Source organism: Stereum hirsutum (assembly GCF_000264905.1).
Source record: "Stereum hirsutum FP-91666 SS1 unplaced genomic scaffold STEHIscaffold_12, whole genome shotgun sequence".
Taxonomy (NCBI): domain Eukaryota; kingdom Fungi; phylum Basidiomycota; class Agaricomycetes; order Russulales; family Stereaceae; genus Stereum; species Stereum hirsutum.
The window spans coordinates 1108834-1129188 of NW_006763142.1; the positions used below are offsets into that span (position 1 = coordinate 1108834).

General features: G+C 50.9%; 8 protein-coding genes across 8 annotated transcripts; 3 read left to right on the top strand and 5 right to left on the bottom strand.

Annotated features, from left to right (window-relative positions):
- Positions 1-172: 172 nt before the first annotated feature.
- Positions 173-5037, bottom strand: STEHIDRAFT_159607 (uncharacterized protein; the record flags this gene model as incomplete). Its single annotated transcript, XM_007307030.1, has 17 exons — positions 173-195; positions 259-853; positions 919-1181; positions 1245-1351; positions 1416-1486; positions 1558-1733; positions 1801-2067; positions 2133-2327; positions 2401-2571; positions 2674-2815; positions 2903-3045; positions 3134-3186; positions 3239-3309; positions 3372-3564; positions 3660-3790; positions 3875-4398; positions 4863-5037. 17 exons carry the CDS (start codon positions 5035-5037, stop codon positions 173-175), a joined length of 3300 nt encoding a protein of 1099 aa, XP_007307092.1.
- An 819-nt stretch (positions 5038-5856) lies between these two features.
- On the top strand, positions 5857-7543 carry STEHIDRAFT_113219 (uncharacterized protein; the record flags this gene model as incomplete). The annotated part of the gene is made up of 5 exons (XM_007307031.1): positions 5857-6012; positions 6093-6284; positions 6333-6464; positions 6758-7406; positions 7476-7543. 5 exons carry the CDS (start codon positions 5857-5859, stop codon positions 7541-7543), a joined length of 1197 nt encoding a protein of 398 aa, XP_007307093.1.
- A 1354-nt stretch (positions 7544-8897) lies between these two features.
- Positions 8898-9310, top strand: STEHIDRAFT_159609 (uncharacterized protein; the record flags this gene model as incomplete). Its single annotated transcript, XM_007307032.1, has 2 exons — positions 8898-9041; positions 9143-9310. 2 exons carry the CDS (start codon positions 8898-8900, stop codon positions 9308-9310), a joined length of 312 nt encoding a protein of 103 aa, XP_007307094.1.
- A 246-nt stretch (positions 9311-9556) lies between these two features.
- STEHIDRAFT_170420 (uncharacterized protein) lies at positions 9557-10613 on the bottom strand (the record flags this gene model as incomplete). Its single annotated transcript, XM_007307033.1, has 2 exons — positions 9557-9750; positions 9813-10613. The coding sequence occupies one exon, from the start codon at positions 10611-10613 to the stop codon at positions 9816-9818; it is 798 nt and encodes a 265-aa protein (XP_007307095.1). The 3' UTR covers positions 9557-9750; positions 9813-9815.
- A 629-nt stretch (positions 10614-11242) lies between these two features.
- On the bottom strand, positions 11243-13261 carry STEHIDRAFT_140956 (uncharacterized protein). The gene is made up of 2 exons (XM_007307034.1): positions 13064-13261; positions 11243-12999 (listed from the first exon to the last, which is right to left on the bottom strand). The coding sequence occupies exon 2, from the start codon at positions 12968-12970 to the stop codon at positions 11267-11269; it is 1704 nt and encodes a 567-aa protein (XP_007307096.1). The 5' UTR covers positions 12971-12999; positions 13064-13261; the 3' UTR covers positions 11243-11266.
- Positions 13262-13689: 428 nt separating this feature from the next.
- On the bottom strand, positions 13690-15037 carry STEHIDRAFT_101078 (nmrA-family protein; the record flags this gene model as incomplete). Its single annotated transcript, XM_007307035.1, has 6 exons — positions 14841-15037; positions 14572-14756; positions 14355-14504; positions 14029-14282; positions 13864-13961; positions 13690-13805 (listed from the first exon to the last, which is right to left on the bottom strand). The coding sequence occupies exons 1-6, from the start codon at positions 15022-15024 to the stop codon at positions 13690-13692; spliced, it is 987 nt and encodes a 328-aa protein (XP_007307097.1). The 5' UTR covers positions 15025-15037.
- Positions 15038-15966: 929 nt separating this feature from the next.
- Positions 15967-17565, bottom strand: STEHIDRAFT_133068 (ribose-5-phosphate isomerase; the record flags this gene model as incomplete). Its single annotated transcript, XM_007307036.1, has 10 exons — positions 15967-16038; positions 16106-16192; positions 16289-16480; positions 16555-16687; positions 16741-16837; positions 17003-17083; positions 17137-17155; positions 17214-17305; positions 17363-17463; positions 17537-17565. 10 exons carry the CDS (start codon positions 17563-17565, stop codon positions 15967-15969), a joined length of 903 nt encoding a protein of 300 aa, XP_007307098.1.
- Positions 17566-18244: 679 nt separating this feature from the next.
- On the top strand, positions 18245-18491 carry STEHIDRAFT_40358 (uncharacterized protein; the record flags this gene model as incomplete). The annotated part of the gene is made up of 2 exons (XM_007306680.2): positions 18245-18385; positions 18462-18491. Coding segments are annotated over 2 exons (171 nt in total), but the record flags the coding sequence as incomplete, so codon positions are not given.
- Positions 18492-20355: the final 1864 nt, after the last annotated feature.

Genomic DNA, 20355 nt, shown 5'->3' on the forward strand with positions numbered 1-20355 from the left:
CTTGTGCCGACTTACTCTGTCGCTGTCGCAGCGACAGCTATTTGGCCTGGTTGCGGAAACGCTCTGATGAAAAATGTATCCTACCATACGACTGATTAATAGTACATGTACAAGCATAAAAACTCATCGACATCCTCCGCGAAGTCCGCGAGGCGCAGCACTACACTATCTCTCAAGCCTCCGATGCGACCGTCGCTGCGCATTTGAAGACAATCGTCAGTCATGACAGAAAATGGAACAAAACAAAACAGAACTCACGTTGCCTCGTCGTATCCCCCGTCAACTTTTTCTTAAGCTTACTCGCCTTCTCCTGCACCCCATGCTTCATCCACACCACCGTCCTCGCCGGCGCAAACTGCATCGTCCCCCTATGCCGACTCCTCAACTGCCTCTCATGCTCCCTCTTCAGCTCCCTCTCCTCTAAACTGCCCCCACTATTCCCATCCGAATCCACCGTTTTCGCCCTCTGCAACTTCTCCGCTCTAGCAGCCTGTCCCTCCACATGATCATACGTCTCATACGTATGTCTATCCGTCTGCGGTCGCCCAGGGCTGAACATGTACTTCTCGTGATCCGTATCCAGCCCAGAGTCGACTTTAACGTTCACGACGAGCACGCCGATCTGCTTGTAGTTGTGCGTCTTCGCCGTTTGGTCGTTGATGTAGTTCTGGCGGAGGACTTTCAGCGAGGTACCGTGCGAAGCCCCAGGAACGAGTACGGGGATCCGGACGGTCTTCTCGACGTCGTCTTCGATGTCGCAAAGCCAAAAGGGCGCAATGGCGTCTTTGCCGATCTCGAAGAGGAGGCATTGCGAATATCGGTCGTACAGCGGGAGACGGATGCCTTGCTCGACCTGCAGTGCCACCCACCATTTAGCTATCACTCATCGCAAGCATACTTTGAATGTCGAATACGCACCTGCCATACAACAACATCAATGCCCTCAACCCTCGCATCCTTACCCGAAATCTTCGCACTACTATGCGTCGTCGAGATCGTCAACTTCTTCCCCTCGAAATCCCTTCCGCCACCCTCGCCGCCCGGTCCAGCGGCGCTCGCGTCGAGATGAACTTGCACGTCAGAAAGTACCTCGGCAGTGCCGGTCTCCCAGCCGAGAAGTTTGGGTGGTAGTTTGGCTTGAACGTTCCGGAAGAGAAGGGAGCAGTTTGCACGGCCGAATCCTACCAACCAATAGAAACTTTATGAGGTGGGTAGGAGTGTAGGAGAAGACGAGAAGGACGTACCGACACCTTCCATCAGAGACCACGTCTGCTTAACGGACGAAGACTTTTCGAAGACGTCTGACAGACGAAGAGATATGACACCAAGGATCGGGTCCTTCTCACGTACTCTACACGGAGTTGAAAAGCCGTTAGTCAAGGTCGTACGAATAAAACGACAATCAAGCGACGCACCTTGAATCCCGCACAACGAACCTTACCACCGTCGTCCTCCAGTCCCGAATGAAAAGCTCGTGCTTGGCTTCCTGCACGCGAAAGACGTCAACTTAGAACGGGCACGTACCAGGTAAACGGCGTTGACAAAGAGAGAACTCACAAAGAACGGATACGTCGTGTAGGGCTTAACACGGGTCTTGTAAACCATCTCATCGTTGACGATGTACTCCACATACCCCGACGGCAGATTCTGCGCCTCCTCCGCCAACCTCGACGTATCCTGACCCGCCTGCCCCTCCCTATTACTCCCCGAACTACCCTTCAGATTCTGGCGCTCTATTCACAGACATTCCAAACATCAGCCTATCATTCCAGCGATAGGTGGGCAAGAGGACAAACGTACCAAGCTCCATGATCTGATGCACCGTCAAGCTCAAAATTCCACTAACGCACTCCTCATCTGGCTTCGTGTTGAAGACATCCTTCGGCGGATCCTTCTCCGCAATCTCCTTCTCGACTTCCTTCTCCTTCTTCTCCAACTTCCTGTCCTCGCGCGTCGTAGCTTCCGCGATAGGCTTCAGAGCCTGTTTCGGCTCGGGCTTGCGTTGTGCGAACTCGAGCTTCGTGAAATATCCGATAGACCAATGAAGCGTTCCGGGCATGTCGTTCGCTAAAATAAATAAAGTTAATCAACAAAACATGGAATCATCGAATGGAATGGAGGAAGAAACGCACCATCCTCAAATCCCCTCAGCTTATCAGTCCTTTGGCTCCACTGATTCGCATTCTCAGCCTTCATCAACTCCTCCACCGGGACCGAAACCCTCCCAATCAAATCATCCGCGCTCCTCTTGTCCGAATCCCAAAGCTGGAGGGACAGCTCTTCTTTCGCGTTCTTCTCCGATTCGGACACCAAGATCGCGAGCGTCTCTATTCACACGGCCACCACAACTCGTTAGTACGCCAAGTACGGACAGGCGAGAGGGGTGGAGACAAAACGGACCTTCGTAAACCGGATTCAAGTCTCCCAGAATGATCCTCGTGGAATACAATGGCTTTCCGAACTTAGCGTACGCAACGACGATGTACGGATCGGACAGTCCGTTCGAGTCTTGAGCAGAAAGGTCCTCGGCGTAATGGATCGTGATGAGGAACACGCCCGTCGCGAGTGTATCTGTGGTCCCCAGAATTTAGGATACTCAAAAATCACACAAAAAAGTGAAGACCGGGAACGAGGTGGAGGGCTGAGTGACGGTGAAGAAAACCGGGAACGTACCAGCCTCAGCCGCAGGCCCACTGAGCATATCCTGCAAATTAAGCGTCAACGACTTCGGAGCGACGAACTCGGCCGTGGCCGCCTTGATCGCCATCTTCGTGAACGTCGAGATGAGCGGGAGATCCATCACATTTGGGAGGGCCTGTGCATCCACAGAAGGAGTAACGTTTAGCACTGCCGCAGAAGTGCAGTTGGAGAAGGACAGAGGTGCAGTGAGAGAAGGACGTACCTTCGCCATCGGCTTCGCACTAACTTCCACGCCGGGCACACCCATGAGCGAGACAGTCAAGTTCCTCACGAATGGATATTCAGGGATGAACTGAATGCGCATGCGAATGGTTCCGACGACCTTCTCCACTTGGATCCAGACGGCTATATGTCACAGAGTAAAACGACGCGTGAGTTCATAGGACTTGATAGTTGATCAAATAATGAGCGGTGGTTAGAGGAAGGAACTTACGAATGGGGATGTGCATCCAGTCGTAGACACCGAGGAAGAGTTCGAAGAGAAGACTGTAATATGCATCAGTTAGTGCGCAAATGCAAAATATGAGAGGGAACTGACTGGATATTACTCGTCATCAACGTCTTTCCCTGTCCCGGCTTCGCGAGGTACGAGAACGAGACTTCGTAGTTCTACGTCCCCCAATCAGCATCCAAAACACACTCAAATAAAATGAAGCGGTAATAATACTCACGACATAATCACCCATCGCCTCCTCCTTTTTGACACCGTCAACAGCAGCAGCATCAGCAGAACCTTCCGGCTTCTCAACCATAGGTCCATTACCATCGCCTTGGGAAGGAACAGCGGTATTAGCGCCTTCACCGCCGTTCATCCATGCGTCGCGGGGGTATTCGCGGTCGATTGGCTGATCTGGGAGTGCACGCCTAACAACCAGCGAGAGAAAAAAACAAGAATGAATAGGGTAGTCAGTAAGGTGAACTAAAGTGAGATGTGAGATGTGAGATGTGAGATGACTTACATGCTAATGATACGGAACGGGTTTGTTCCCTGTCCTATATCGGAAATCTTGATGGCCTCGACGAATCCAGGGAGGGACTGCTGCATAATATCTTCTACCATATCGACAACGGGCATAAACATATCCGAGTTCTAAGAAGTCACGAAGCGACCGTCCAAAACGTCAACCTTGACTGCACTATGCAATGAAAAGAAGTACGAGAGAAAAAAACTGACCACAAGACCCCAAACCACCTTCACGAATGAATTCAACCACTCCACCGACTCAGGCGTCGGCGGGGCGAATTCCTCCCCTCTCTGCCTATGCATCTCCATCCTCACCCTCTCCATCTCCTTCTCCAACCCATTACTAACCAAACTAATAGCACTCAACACCGCGAACCCCACACTCCCAATTATCGTACTCCGCAAAAAGAACCGCCACCACCCGCTCCCGAACGCGGTGAACAGCCAGATCAGGGTCAAGCCGATGGTGAGGCCGATAGAGGCGTTGGAGAGGGAGGTGGTTAGGGGCTCGATGGAGGAGGAGATGGGTGGGGGAAAACGTTGGAGGAGGATGTTTCCGGGTCCGGATGGGTTGGGAGCGGTATTGATGGAGGAGTTTATTGGGTGGGGTTGGTCGGTGGAGGTGGTGGAACCTGCAGTGGCGGGGGCGTTTAGAGCGGGTCCGGGGACGTCTGTGCGTGCGGGGTCTAGGGCGGCTGGGTTCAAGCCCTTTCCACCACCGGCTTCCTCAAAATCTGGTATTTGAAGGTGGAGGCGTCAGTGACGAAGCAGAGTTTTTCGCGAGGATCTCATAAGTTCAAGTAGCCGGCATTGCAAGCCAAAACCTGCCAGCAACATTATTTTGCGAGTCTTGACTAGAGTTCTGGGAAGCACGATGAAGACAGGGAGGCTCGAAGAGTTCGATGCAGTGGTATAACAGAAAGGGAGCGGTGGTAAGGCACGGCGCCACAATTCGGTGGCTCGCGTAGATGGTGCTCGCCACACCACGAGCATGAGATAGGGGCTGAATCAACATTCTCGATGAAGTCATCTTCAGACCCGTGGACCAAATTATCCCTTTCGCAGATAATAGGACGACCTCTAGGGCGTCAAATAATCATCCCAATTTTTGCATAAGATGAGAGCACCTATCTGAGCGTGCAAGTCGCCTGTGCCTGTCTCCGTTTCCACCAAAAAAATCATGCAAAATAATACACACCTTTGAAGTCTGCATCCTTGATACGAACATCCATGCCCGTGACTGGATCCTTCACAGTCCTCTCACCCTGCTCCTTCAGCCTATCGGTAGGCTTAGATTTGTTCGCGTTCATCTTCTCCATCATCTGTCGCTTCTCCTCTGCGCCCGACGACGCATTCTGTGACTCCGAAGACATATTGTCGGTCGAATACACTAAGGAAATTAATCTTGCTAGCCGTGATGAGAGTGAGGACGTCGACGTCGTGGGGGATGCGAAGAACAGGCGGGGATGTGGGAAATGCGTCCGGGCTTCGTCTCGTCCGCATATGTACCTGCCGCACTTGGGCATGCGTCATGGCTGTCGAAAGGAGCCACATAGGCACTTGATCGAACGCAGACAGCATCATCGTCCAGCCACTGAGTCCTTGCTCCTCTGCATCGCGACGTTTGCGTGGCTTTTGGCGATCTCAAAACATATCTCGGTTGTGCTCTAGCGCAGCGCTTAGGACCATAGATGTGAGAACATAGACATGCTTTCCCAACAGACATAGACCATATGTTTTGGGGTAGTGAACACAGCGCCAGTGAGGTCATCGAGACTTGAACAAGGACGCCAGAAGAGGAATGTTTCTGAGCAAATCCGGACGACAGCAGACAGGCACAGGTGACAGGTGGCGCCCATTGTCACTGACGCGCTTGTCACAAACGCGTGCGCCGTGACCGTACATAGTGAGTTTTCGCCCCCGGAATAAAACGCTCTGATTCTCCAAAACGCGGAATTCGTCCACAAGGTGACAATGGCATTCTTGCCTCTGGCAAGTCTAGGAGAACGTGATGAGCATCATGTGTAGAGGGCTCTCGAATATGTTCACGATTTTTGATACACGAAATATCCCCGAGTGGAAGAATCTGGATCCGCCACTACAAAACAAATTTTCCCAGATTCTGGGTGGCGAAAATTCCCTCTTGTCAATTGGCGACGCCACAGCTGGTTGTTGCTTTGGGTTCGACCACCATGGTGAAAAGCCAGGAATATTGGAAGAACCTGGTTAACACTGATCCTGCCCGCGTTACCTCGTACCTCAATGCCTTGACGAAATTCTCACCAGCTGCCTACAGTAGTCTACATCCTGGCAGGACGTGGACCGATAGATATGGTCATGATATGGGTGTAGGTGCAATTCCTCGGTGACTGAACCATGGGCTCGTCTTCAGTGTCATCCTGACTAATTGTACCTCCGATACTGATAGGACCAACCTTATGCTGCATCCGCTATCTCAGAGACCGTCGTGCCAGGCTCCGACCCTGTCGAAATCGCTTCTGGAACTCGATGGCAGTCCCTCGTCCGCGCGGGGATCACAGAGGCCATATTACGCTACCTCCTCACAAGCCCGCTTGAGGCTTCCTACACGCTATGCGTGGAGAATAATGAGTTCCCTACGGTAAGGACCTTTACTACATATGCAGTACTAAAATTGATTGATTTGCAGGAGCTCTCGAGCTTCAGAGCTTGGCTATGTATACTCGAACATGGTGCTAAGATCATGGAACGCTTCCCAAGTTCTGCAAACCAAAAGTACCTGATCTCTATGACACAGAACTGGAGAAAACTGATGCAGCATGTGAGTAGAATGCTAGTGCATCTGGCCGCGTTTGCCTGCCATTAACGTTGCAGCGTTGCTCCGTCAAAACACGGAGAAGCGTTGCAGCCCCTGAGCTTCCCGACGGCTTTCGTGTGCAGCGTTTCTCTGCTGTTTGGCTGGACAACGCTGCAACGTTGATGGCCGCCGAACGCGCCCTCAGCAAACGCCTGGCCCCACGAGCTTATCGCCGATTTTCACCTTCTCCGACAGCTAATACTTCATCTTGAACGATGTCTCACTACTACCATTTTCTCAGCATTGCTCTCGATCAGGCTACCCTCACCATCCCTGTCATCACACGCTTTTTCATTCACGCTACTGAGGCAGAAGACATCTTCTCATCTATATTCACACTGGTCATACTTTTTAACCACTCCGACACGAGCATTTTCGACCGCGTCTTGTACGGCATACCAGACCATAGCTTCGACCTCTTCTTCGATCGATTGGCGCACAGTATGCCAAAGCTGGACGACGACTCTATCCTGTTAGCAGTCCAAATGCTCGACAGCCTCTGCTTCTCCGCCTGTCGCCTTTCCCAGGAATCGAGAGAGCTCACTTCGACACATCAATTCCTATACGCCCTCTTCCGGTTCTCTTCCCTGTTCTCCGACCTATGCTCTAGAGTCGTAGCCTCTTGTCGAGGTAGTACTAGGATGCAATCTGGCCAAACTGTTGGAGATGACGTGGCTGCTCACACCGCTAGCTCTCAGACGTCGAGTCTCAACTCTGTCTCAGGTTTACGTCGACCTGAATTCGTTAACATGGTCATTCGGACCGTGGACGGTTGTGTACTCCATGCACTTCATCACGAACCGCAAGAGGCAAAAGGATTCGTTAAGCTGTGCACACGGGCAGGCCTCATCGACATGTTCGAGAGTGTCCTTGCCTCTGAGGGACCTCTACACGCAAAAACGCCTTGTGAGTATCAACCATCCTCTCCTTCATCCTTTTATCGTGAATCTCCGCCTCCCAGGCTCAGGATTTCAGATTCACCGGCGCAGATTATGCGTGCTTTTGATTCCGGGTGGCAATGTCCAATGCGTCATCGTAGCTAACCTTTCTTGTTTTTCTATAAAAACCGTCTTTCGACCACCACAGCCACTTTCGTCATTATCTTCCACCTATTGAGTACCTTCGCCTCCTCGACCTATCCCTTGCGCCCCATCTTTCGCGACCAATTCCCCCATCCTCGCCTCACACTCGCAAGTCTCCGAATCGCCCTAGCGCCTTCTCCTCAACTTCGTGAATGTCTCAACAGGCGGCCGGAACTGTTGCCCTTGATCCGCAAGGGCTGGCTGACTGTTGATTCGCACAACCAGTACGCGTTTGTCAAGTATAAGAGGAAGACGTGTGAGAAGAAGGGATGTAGGCAGAGGAGGGTGCCACGAGGTGTAGGGCTTGCAGGGCTGTTGCGTATTGTAGTGTTGACTGTCAGGTCCGGTGAGTTTCGTGCCTGCCTACATTATTCGCTACTCAATCCATCCTCCGGCACTCCATATAATCACCTGGGTGCTGTAACTTGTGCAAGCCAGTGTTGGCACTCGACCGGGGTCAAGTCCCCCCGACACCGGGGGTCAAGTCGACATCCGGCTGCCTCGAGCTTGCAACTTCAAAGAAATCTCCCCTGTTCTTGTTGGAGGGGCCTCATATGACGGCTCTGTAGATGTTCATATCGAGAGTTTGAGCAAAATTCGTAGATTTTTCAACTTGACCCCCCGTGTCCGGGGGACTTGACCCCGGTCGAGTGCCAACACTGGTGCAAGCTGAAACTGACGACTCCATTTTCTCTTTTGTGTTCGAATGTAATGCGACAGGGATTGGCCAGACCATCGTGCCTTGTGCGGCTTCGAGGGCCTGATGCGGCGACCGCTGATTTCGAGAAGGATGGGTGTCCCGATTTTTCAAAGCCAATCCTACCGAAGAGTCTGCCATTTCGATTTAGTCTGGATCCTTTGTGAGAGGTCAACTGGATCCTTTGCGCCGGTCTTCGGAATCCGAATACTCAGGATTTTGAAAGACCGAAGAGATCCCCTTTTCGTTTAGGAGATGTTGATCGGCTTCGTTCCCTGTAAAATGCCTGTATTATTATTCTGTTATTATTTGCTCTGTTCTGACCGACCGTCTTCAGACGAAGAATGCTTCGGTCAGGAGTCTTAGATCCAACCCTTGAAGGAGTTCCGAGCATCACTTGCTATTTACAAAAGCAGTCGGGGCTCTTGACGCTCCGTCACTACCATTTCATCCTTAGTACAGTACCCTTTCTGTCGCCTTGATCCACACTACGTCATGTGGTGGCAAACATACATATATAAGGAGCACGGAGTCGTACCTACAGAGTCGTGAGTATCATTAGTTCCCACCTCACGTTCCCATATCCGCTAACTTCGCATAGTACACAAAAAGTACGCCATGTCATCCGAAAACGTTATCGTTATGGACTCCGACAACTCGCACATTCGTGAAGAGTGGGAGCAGAAAGTCCTTGGGAAGAAAATTGTCGACGACGCCACATCACAAGCTGAGGGCGGGGACTCAAACACTACCAGTGTGCCGGTGCGTAACATGACCCTTTCGTAAAGCATCAAAAGTTCCGTATCAATGGTTGACACTAACAATTCGACTTGATGTACTCGCATTGCATATTGGTGCTACAGACCTTCGCAAAGTCGGACCTGCCACCTTCCAACCGTGTGCTCACCCCCAATGGTATCATGACGATGGATTATCGATTCGAAAGGTTTGTCGACCTCCCTTCATCGACCTCAGTCCACGCAATGCAGGTACATATCAGTCTGACGTTTCGTACCCAGGGTAAACTTTAGAGTAGACGAGAAAGGTGTTTGCGTCCGAGTGTTCATGGGTTAAATAGAGGGAATCTTACTTCGAGGGAGGTGTATAATGAATCAATATTCGGAATGAGGAGAGTTCATACCTTTGCATATTGGAGCATTGTGACCAATAGAGTATATCTATAACGACGTAAACCTCCGCACCCCGGCAGATTTGGGTGGCGAGGCTCTGAACTTCATCGCCATAAACATGGCCCAATCTCTCAAGGCTTTGGCACAGCAATCTCTACGTTCTCTACTAAAATCTGAAGTTCAGTTCACGAGCAGGGGGAAAGTAGCGAGGATGCAACGTTGCACGTTGAACCACACTGCTAGTCTCTGCAGGGACTTCTGCCAGACTTAGCTCAAGCTATAATGGAGTAGAGAGATCTTTAAAAATGAACAACGCAGCGAATAAATTGCTGAATACAACGCTGTGGGTGAGATCTGTCAGCGCCACGCAAAAACAGAAGGGACAAAAAAAAAGATCTCTCACAGATCATTCGGTCGCCATCGGCGTATCAGGCTGACCTGGCTCTGGTGTTGCATCAGCGCCAGTCCCGAGAACGACCTCCAGCTCTTCCTCGTCACCAACACTGCTGCCTACCTCGGACCCTTCCAGGACCTTGACGCCCTCATCCACTCCAATTCGCATCTCTGCCGCCCAATCCACCTCCTCTGGCTCCTCAGTCTCCACCGCGACTCGCGACTTCCAGTCAAACTTCTCCCTGAGCATCGCCACAGCCCTCACTGCGCGGTCAACCCTTCGATCGTGTTCCTCTTTGATCTCCGTGCACTCCTGTAGAACTTCTTCGTGCGATATTGAGGTGCTCGGTCCAAGTCCACTGCCAGCTCCATTTTGGGTGGGCACGCTGACGGGCCCAAGGGAACCCTTCGTGCGCATGCGCTCCGCCAGACGACGAACGGTCGCGCTCTCCTTTGTCAAAACCTCATTCGTCTGCAGCGTTCGCAATAAGACGATGAACTCGCTCTCAAATTGCGTTTCGGTGAGCGGGATGCTTTGATGAAGTGCCAAGTTGGTGAGGTTCACATTATTGTCGACGAGAGAAGTCGAGAGCGTATGAGTTTGAGAGAGCAAGACGGTGTATTTGGATAAAATCTCGGGCCACGGTGGCGGTGGTGCAGCGGTACAGAGCGTATCAATGAGAGACTGAGTGGACTGTTTCAATGAATCTGCCTTGAGCTTGAGAGATTCGAGCGTGTGAAGGGTGGAAGGACTGAGCGTTTGCTCTAGCGGAGGTATCGTGGCCCCAGTAGAGGGGACGTTGGCGGTCATGGACGTTCCAAGAGATATAAAGCTAGATATTCATACACCATGCATAATACTTAGGCCTCGAGAGTCTATCGAAAGCAAGAATGAATCAACCTACCTGACTCAAATCTGACCTCTGCTGAAGAAGTAGCACGGGGTCAGCAGCAAGTTGAAAGATGGACCAGGATGAGAAGACGATGACGGCGAAAAACCACTTTTCAACTCAGGTATAAGAATTGTAGGCTTACTTTATTTCACACCCTAATATTTGCTGATAGATGGTTTTGAGGATAATCTTGGAGGTCGGATCACTGACTGTTGAAGAATGTTCGAGCTCGAAGCGAAGTTGTGTCACTTGGAATCCGGGTGTAACCGGATACGGCACGTGTCATCTAGATGACGTGACACTACCAGTACCTGAGGCTGGCCAAGTGGCCGCGGTGTGGGCAGGGTGTGGGCCATGGCCTCTCAAAGTGAAAACCCAGTCATCAATGCCCAACCATCTTCTACCAGTTACGACCATTTTAAAGCCTTATGGTGATGAAACTGTTCCAGTACCCATCGCTAACCAACTTCCTCGATGTCGTTCGTTGCACTTTCCACAGTTGATCCTTCACGATGATTAACCAATGATCATTAATGCCACAGAGCATGTTGTCCTACTACTACCTAATTTCCTAGTCGCCGTAAACATCGGTCCATCCATCCTCCTTCCCATCCCATACGAGTTTATCCACCAAACCTTCCAATTTCTCAACGGTCTCCGCAGACACATCACATTCGCTAATCGAAAGTAAATGCAGTCGCGGAAGTCGAGCAGCATCTCTAGACTGTAGACTTTCAAGAATTTCATTCATAGGATAGTCACCGTGGCGGTTGTCTAATTGTCCGGCGGACTCCACACTCAAGGTGTGTAGGTTTTGAAGCGGGGCGACCCAGTTCAACAGTTCATCATCGTCAATGAATGAAAGATCGTCATCCAGGTCGCCATCCAAGTGGGTGTATGGGCCTGGGTAATCGGATAGGAAGTCGGGATTTAGGAATTGTACGAGAAAGCAGACCAGACGGTCTCCGCGGACGGCAAGATGCTTGATCTCCTGTACAGCCTCAAAGCATGAGGGCCACCATGCAGGACCGATATAGTGGTCATTGCCAGCGCCGATACAGAGTATAGCTACGGATTCCAGTGGTAGATGGCGACAAACGTGTCTGGCGACCTCGCTTACGTTACTCGTACCGTCCTCATCGATGTACTTGAAGGTGAAGTCAGATCGAATACGCGACGTCGGGTCTAGCAGAGTTTGGGGGATGCCGTTTGCAGGGAGGAGGGCTTCCGTGCGATCAGTGAAGGCATGTATAGCGGTTGAATCTGTGGAGCCGTGCGTGTCGTCCATGTGAACGTCGACGTGAAGTCTACGAATGCCTTCGGAGACCTCTTCACGACGGCTAAATCGATCCCGGATATGTTCGAGCAACCTCGCCATAGGCTGTTCACCAGTGAGACCGGGGCGGCGAGAGTCAACGGTGGTAGCGATACTGAGGGAGGATTCCAAGGGGATGTGAACCCACTCCACGAGTTGTAGATAGTCCACGATGGGTCCGGAAAACTCGAATTGACGAAGATGGGAGAGACGGACAATGTCATCCTCGGTTCGTGGATGAAAGGGAAGGCGATGAAGCGAATAGTCGTGTGGGGTCAGGACGGAGAGATTGACGAGTGCTGGAGTATTAGAAATGGTCGAGATAGTCTCTCGAACCAACGCCTTTACGGTCAGGGAGGTGAGCCTGTGACAAACCGCGCCCACCGAGGGAGAGAACCAACAGTTGTCGAGACGTAGAATCCCTGATAGCTCCAGCGGAAGTACATCTGCCGGAAGCGAAGTGGCGTTACGAGGGCGAGTATCGGAATGTCGAAGGAAAATCTCGACGAGCATAGGGTATTTCGTATGGTTGAGTGTTTGAAGGATCCTGGACGCCTCACTACTGCGAAGGAAACTGATTCTGAGAAACCTGATACGCGGCAGGTTGGCTTTGACCAGGCGGCGTGCATAGCTGGTGGCGCGTCTCTCGGAGGTCATGTCGAGATCAAATACCAATGGCGCGTTTCTGGAGTTTCCCAACATGAATGCGGCGAGATCTGGGTCGGACGTGATGATATTCGTCCACCAGGATGCATATCCTATCGCGACCATACGCCAACGGCGACAGACGTGAATGATGTTGAGCCAGGTGTCGAAAGGATGGTTGATTGAAGCGTGATTTTCGGGTTTATGATAACGAAATATCTCCACGAGGGCATCGTCTGTTATACGAGATATCAGAGAAGTACGATTCCCTCCAAGTGGCTGGGTAGTAGGCGCTGAACCCGAGGCCATAGGCATGTTGGGGGATTGCTGTAAAGATCTCTGCTCTGCTCAAAGATGGTATTATTAGCAAGATGTTCACATATGCATACGGAACGTGAATGGACCTACAAAGGCTAAGCTTGCACCAAGCAGTCGTGCGACAATGTGATAGATAGCTCAACACTGCTGGCAAAGGGAGCCTCTTGGCAAATACGTCGACTGGCAGGCGCGCTCCCGAATGAATCCACCAAAGTACGTGAGCGAATACTAGGTCAACAAATTCGAGAAGTCATGGACCTCAGCGACACGAAATTGGCGGGTCTTCACCACTATGGTACTGAATGCTGCTGGCTGTTGCAGGAAACGGTCAAGGACAGCGCGACTTGCAAAGAATTCTGATTGCATCGGCAAACTCCGTCAACTTTGTGGCCCATCGCCGCACATTAATTCTTCATGCAAGTTCATAAGAATTATTAGGACATCTTTCGATGAAAGTACTACGTATATACTACTTCTAAGAACATGGTTTATCGAGTACATCAACATTTTATCCAGGCGCGATGAGGACGACAGAACAAGACAGCTGGGATGCAAGGCGTCCGCCTCAACGATTAATTGAGTTTCCTTAGAAGCGCGGCAAGCTTTGCAGGATCATAGGTGGCTATTGAGTCGTCCTGCACGGCCTTCAGGAGGTTGAGGCGCTCTCCGCGGTAATTCTTCTCCGTCATCCATCTGCAACAACAAACAATACTATGTCAGTCACCGAATTTCTCTAGTGGCAAGTTTATCCACCTTGCAACGGTGTATCCGTTCGGGTGCACGTCACGCAACCATGTCATGTCCTTCTTCAACAGGTCGTCCTTGAAAACATCTATAGAGCACAGGAATCAGTTGTATGGTCGAACAGAACGAAACGAATAGGGACGCACTCCACCATCCCGAAAAGTTCTGTCTAAAGGTCCACGATCCGTCGCCTTTCTTGCGCTCTCCCGCCAGAGGCAGATCCGCATCTATGAAGAGGTCAAACCTGATCATATCACAAGAATGAAAGTCAGACTGTGTGATGCACCAGAGAACAAAGGTAGGCAACCGACCATTCATCAAGACTAAGTCGCAAGTAAATGGCTTTCTGTCCCGTCACGTTCGTGAACGTTTTCGCCAAATCCTCCCAGCCGATTACTTCACTTGCGACCTCCAGATCTTTCCCGCTGGTGAGCTCCCTGTTATCGAAGGTATACCTCGCGAAGAATCCAATGTCGGCAAGAGCGATCATTGCGGCATGGCCGTCACCGATGGGGGCCGCGAAGACGAATGTACCATCAGGAGCTTGTACGGGCGCGAATAGTTCCTGCATAGAAGAATGAGAATGGAGAAGGCCCATGAGCAGATGCAATACCGGAGGAGGGAATAAAAAGCGCACATAGAGCATATCCATGTAAGGACCCGTGGATACTACGGACCAAGACATCTCATTCTCGCTGACGATAGACGGCTGAGCTTTCAACCAGTCGGCTACTCGTCCCTTAGCATTGTAGTGCTCGACCCGATATTTCTCGTCGTAGTTCGCGATCTACATAACCACCGTTACAACATTCAGCCATGATCCAGATAGGTTTAACAGTCATGGAGAGCAATACCTTAGTGATATATTCGAGACTGCTCCAAACGAAATGCTTCACCCCAACCTTCTTCGCCAGCTCGTATATCCGCATCGCAGACCACATCTCTTTCATCTCTCCCACCGTGAACGTGTCAATATTGATCCAGGCGCCATAGACACCCGTCAGAGCCGCTTCCATAGAATCGAGGTCGTCCGTATTCCCTGTCGAGATCACAATGACCACATAGAAGTATAGTTAGATGCCCGTGGTAGGTCATGCCCATAAGCTTGGAGTGAATGGCGCACCTTGCAGGACCTCAACTCCGCGAGCCTTCAAACTCAGCGCACGCTCATTCTGGGGATTACGAGTGAGAGCCCTGACACTGTAAGGTGAAGGAGATCCATCGGATGCTGGGGCGAGAAGAGCGTCTACGACGGCAAGACCTTGCGCTCCAGTCGCACCTAGGACGAGAATGAGTTTCGTAGACATGTGGAGATCGAAGTTTGGTTAGGAAGTGCCTGTTGAGCTGAAAGTATGATGAAGGAGACTATTATCGCTCTGCAGCCTTATATTCAGAGCTCTCGAGCAACTTCTCCGGGCTGCATCTCGGCCAAGAGACGAAGGCCGATTCCAGTATGCACGCAGAGGATGGCAGTGGGCTTGCGTATGATGCCCGAAGGTGTTCGAAGATGTGTTCCAAGCGGTGACGTTTAGTTCTTGGTGAAGTCCGATGTGAGCGTGGTCGCACACTTCGAACGGCAGCGCTGTGAAGACAGAAACACCGCTGGCCGATGACCGAGGTTCGTTGGCTACGAGTTGTTTCCATCATGTGCAAATTTATCCGATGATGTCGGTCGATTTCCAGTGGACGATTGTCCATTGTATGGAAAAGAGGAGGTGACGGCGGGGTGACTCAGCACTAACCAAGAGGATATACTGCGTCAGTAGAAGGAGGATGACGGAGACACTGGACGACAGGCGCACCTCCCAAATATACAGTATGGTCGTGGACCACAAGGCCCGAAGCCGAAGCCTTTCAGCGCTAAACTGACGTCGTCGTGACGTGGCCGATAGATCACCGTGGCGTTCGTACAGCAATTATAGTCGGTCCTTTTGCCCCACTAAGGACCCAAGAATTGAGAAAATACGGGATACTCACGCTGGGTATTACCTTGAAGAAGAGATGTTTCGAAGAAATCCGATGATGTCAGCTTCACCGAAAGATAGCAACATTCTCGTTGCGTCCAAGTGCACAACCAATAAAGAAAGCCTACACAAGCGATAAAAATGTCTTAACTGCTGACTTCGACTTCTACCTGTCGTACATCTTCCGCTATACCCTTCTTTCTACAGTTGACCAGAATCAACAGGCATATGAACGCTAGACGAAAGACTCTACGTCTAGCGCATATCAAAAGGTGCGGTGTGAGACTATGCGATAGCACTGGAATCGATGACCTGCTCGATCTTTCCATTATCCCATCTCACGGTAACGCTTCCATCCTGATATAGATAATGATTGTGATTAATTTTATGAGGTACGATGGCGGAGGACAAGGAAAAGACGCGCCTGATTTCCGAAATACGCTGCCTTGATCATATGGCAGAAGATCCCGACCTCAACCACACCAGTCAGCATCTTGATCTTCGCAAGCAACTGTAGACATCAAGGGAGTGAGTGAATTATTCGCTGATTGTGTTATTGGGACAGAGCAGAAAGTGGGGTGAATATGGCGACAACTGATCCACTCACTCCGTACGGGTCCTTGTAGTACTCCTCCGTGAAAGGCGCATCGATAATGAAATTGCCGTTATCGCTCACAACTGGTCCGGCTTTCGCTTTTGCCATACGCAGATGAGCTTGTGGCGACCCAAGCGTGTGCAGATTCTGGAGGAGCTTCGCGTAAGCGAACGGCGCCACCTCGATTGGTACCCCTTGCTTATACTGTAAGTACGGCCCACAACCATCAGAACATTGTACCTCAAAAGAGCAAGGATAGGATGAAAGGAGGGACGTACATTTGTTCCGAGGAGCAGGGAATTCTTGCGGTAGTCTGCCACAACGACGAATGTCATGGCAGCCTCGGCAAGGACCTTCTCACGAAGATGGCATGCACCTCCGCCCTTGATGCAGTTCAGGTGCTCGTCGACTCTATGATAGGTAAGTATATGTGGATCGCGGACGAAAACAGACAAGACATTTACTCGTCTGCTCCGTCGATGGTGACATCTATGGTGGGATACTGATCTACATCCCCGAGTCGCAGATCAGATTGAACGATAAGCTCCTTGGATTGGAAGCCTAGAGTAACAGAAGGTTTTAGAAAAAAAAATATGGAAAGAAATGTGGCACCAAGCCTGACAACGGCGAGCGAGATCGCCGGATCCGCACGTCGGATCAATGGAGCAAGATAACCACTGGGAAAGCGCACCCGCAACGTCAGACGGTAAATGGAAGGGTACTCACCTGTAGGGATGAACACACGGTCCTTATTGAGCTCCTTGCCCTGCGCCACAATTCGTTCTACCACATACGGCACCGTCGATCCTATACGCTAGATTTAAGTATCGCCCATCAAGAACAGAGAAAATTGAGCGCACCAGAGCCAATACCAATGACCTTTCCATAGCCGTCCAATTGGTGACTGCCTGCGTCTCGAAAGGGAATAAAGACGCACTTTATGCTCGGGGAGGATATGTTTATCAACAGCCGTCCAGGCAGCCAGCCTCTTTGATGCTTCGATCACGTTGACCACTTGTTCAATAGGGGCTGTAATTCACCGTGAGCACTGATTCTCCTGCCTCGAACCAGGTAAAGATTGTTCACTGGTTTGGAGAGACGGCGCGAGGGTGTTCCTGCCGAACGAAGGTCGAGGAATCGTGCCCGATGCTGTACGGGGTCGTATCGGGGTTGTCGAGACGGGCGTTCTGTCAATCGCGGCCACAAGAGAAGAATCAGCCTCTAATAAACGAATAGCTTGGTAAGGGCCACAGAACGTACGCAGAGTCTGGTACTAGTGGCAAGGGCATCTTGGTTGTTTTTGACCGAGAGAATACTGTGCGGGTGATTGCTGCTGTTTTCAAGATGGGCTGGTTTGCTCTCAAGGATACAAATGTCCTGGGTCGTGCACCGGCAAGAAATAGTGTGCGCCTGGGATGGAACGCCCGCACCGGTTCCCGTCAGCACACTGGATTATCGGGTTGACACGCTCGGATCACTAACGGAGTGGCCAGTGCTTTTGTGGCTATTGCTGACAGTATTGAAGCGTGTATATCTTCCTAAGCTTTCCGTAAGACATGGGGATAGAGTGCTCAGCGCGGTAAATTCAGCATTTAGATACTCACTGCTGAGCGAGGGATGTGGAGGAGTTGTGCCCGGATATCCGACCAAAGTCCGACTCTCATCCCCTTCGGACTCTCACGCTCTTCGGCCTTTCCCATGTTTCCTTTTTTGTCCTTACCAACTTGACACGCTTGCAGCGAACCCAAACGAACACGTTTGTCTGCTCTCGTGCGCTAAACTTCTGACTGGCTAGTAAGTTTGTGGGCATCACTCTAAGTAGGAAAACTGGGAGAATGAGGGCTATCAAAGGTGCGTCACCGCATGGCTGACATATCGGAGTCTCATCCAAAACTGTCTCATAGGCGTACTTCTTACTTGGTACATATTTTGTTCACAAATCAGCAACCTTTCTACTATAATCATTCTCTTTGCAGCGATTCTGCAGTAAAGCAGATATTGCTGACCATGAATGAGAAGCAAAGTTTCATTATCGAGGACTTGGACGACTTCCATATTGTCATCAAGGCAGATGAAGAGTGGCGAGTGCGTCGTGAGCTCGAGGCAGAGGTGGGTTCGATTCTCGAGCTCTTACAAGTCTCTTCAGAGTACTGATCTACACCTCTCTTCTTACTTTCTAAATTAGCTAGAGAAAAACACCTATACCTTAGATTGACGAAGCCTGCGGCCGTGCGCACCGTGTATTAATGATTTTGTAGCTTCCATACATCACTTATTCTCGAAGACCTGCTACTCTCCAATTCTTGTTGGCCCTCTGCCTGCGGTCTAGGTCGAAAATGGCTTGCAAAACTCGGATCAAACGGATACGGATAACATGGTGTCTCGGTTGACAGCTGACACGACCACTAGAGATATATCCAACAATCGGTCGGTACTTCCATGGCTCCTTCACGCCGATACTAAAAGGATAGGGGCTCCGTTCCGTCTTCTGACTTCTTATGTGGGTCCACAGATTCAGGGTCATCGGCCGCCGCCTATAGGCGTCAAGCCGTTTGGACTGATGGATTCTTCATTGTGGCCAGTGAACATGGCTATTCCTCAACCTGCGATCCTTCAACCTGGCCATCACATTCAGTTCGAGACCTGCTTGAGCTTTATATGACTCGCTATACCGAAGATGCTGCTACGCGAAGGCATCAAGACCACAACTTCCTATCGCCGCCGTTGGGTAAGCACCATCGGGCACTAGCGGTCAGGTTATTTTGCTTGTGCGCGTCGCCACCTCACCGACGTACCTCGGCTTCTTTCAATTTCAGACTCGGTAAATTGTCTAACTCTATCGGCAACTTCTGTCGCCGATATTTTTGGGTCCGTTCAGCTCGCCCAACGAGGCTAGCGAAAGAATATACCCCCGTTACGAGGTGGAAACTCCGCTGGAAGGTACGCTTATGGTCTCTTTCTTCACTCTCTTACCTTGTAGCTAGTAGATCTAGACTGGCCATTGTCGTTTAAGGCTTAAGACCCGCCAAATCTGGGTGAACTTATCGGTGTTCACATGGTGCACCGGCATTCACACTTATCGAGTGCTTTCTCGACCCTCTCAATCTCGCTCCTACCTGCTGCGACACTAGTTGGACCAATCGAGAACCAAAAACGGATGCTGCACTGGGGCAGGAAGGGAAAGCATGATAACGATGTCAGGGTAACTTTCTTTGAGCCGAGGAGATTATTTCAAGCGTTACATGCGGATTGAACATCCTCACATTAGCAAGACGGCCTAAGAGAGCATCGTAAGCCACTGTATTTCTGATTCGCCTCGTTCCTTCTATCTTACAGCTTCGCTGAGTCCCGGCGTATAAAGCTCCGCGCTTAAGGCTTTAGCTTTAAGCCTCAGGACCATAGAATCCATGCTTCGGTCCGATCCAAGAACAACAGAACTTGCGATCACCGTTGGGTTCTGAGCTGAGTAAGTACGAGGCCCTTGGACACAAGTACGTAGATCACCTCGCTTTGCCATGCCTCGTCCATGAGTGTGCCCTTCGAATATCTTATCTTCTGACCCAGCCTGAACAGTTCAGCCTTGAACGGTATGTACCCGCCGACAAGTAGCGCCCGCGTCACCACGCAAGACGGTAAAGCTGTGATCAAATTACCTTTGCTCAGTGGATCTCAAGTTTGATGGTACGAACCCAATTCTCATTACAAAGGCCGAGAAGGTTTTGCATCGAGATCTGCGATTGGCCTTGTCGCCTTGCATATCCTATATTCAGCATCGATATCACGGACGGAGTTCCCCCTTGTCCCTGCTGAGGCTTTTACACCCTTCTATCTTGCCCATTATGTTTTCCTCGGGGCCGTGGCAAGCACAGCGGTCCGAGAGTTCCGCTGATACCCTTCATCCTCTCGTGCACTGCATCGAATTTGTGAGTAGAGGTCTAGAAGGACGAGCTGGTGATGTCGGCGTTCCAGTTGTGCTAGTTTAAGCGTCTACGGCCTACGGATCCTTGGAAAATGAACGTCTTCCAACAGATTCTTATTCGCACGTCTGCGTCGGACACTTTCGACCGCCTTTGGGGGTG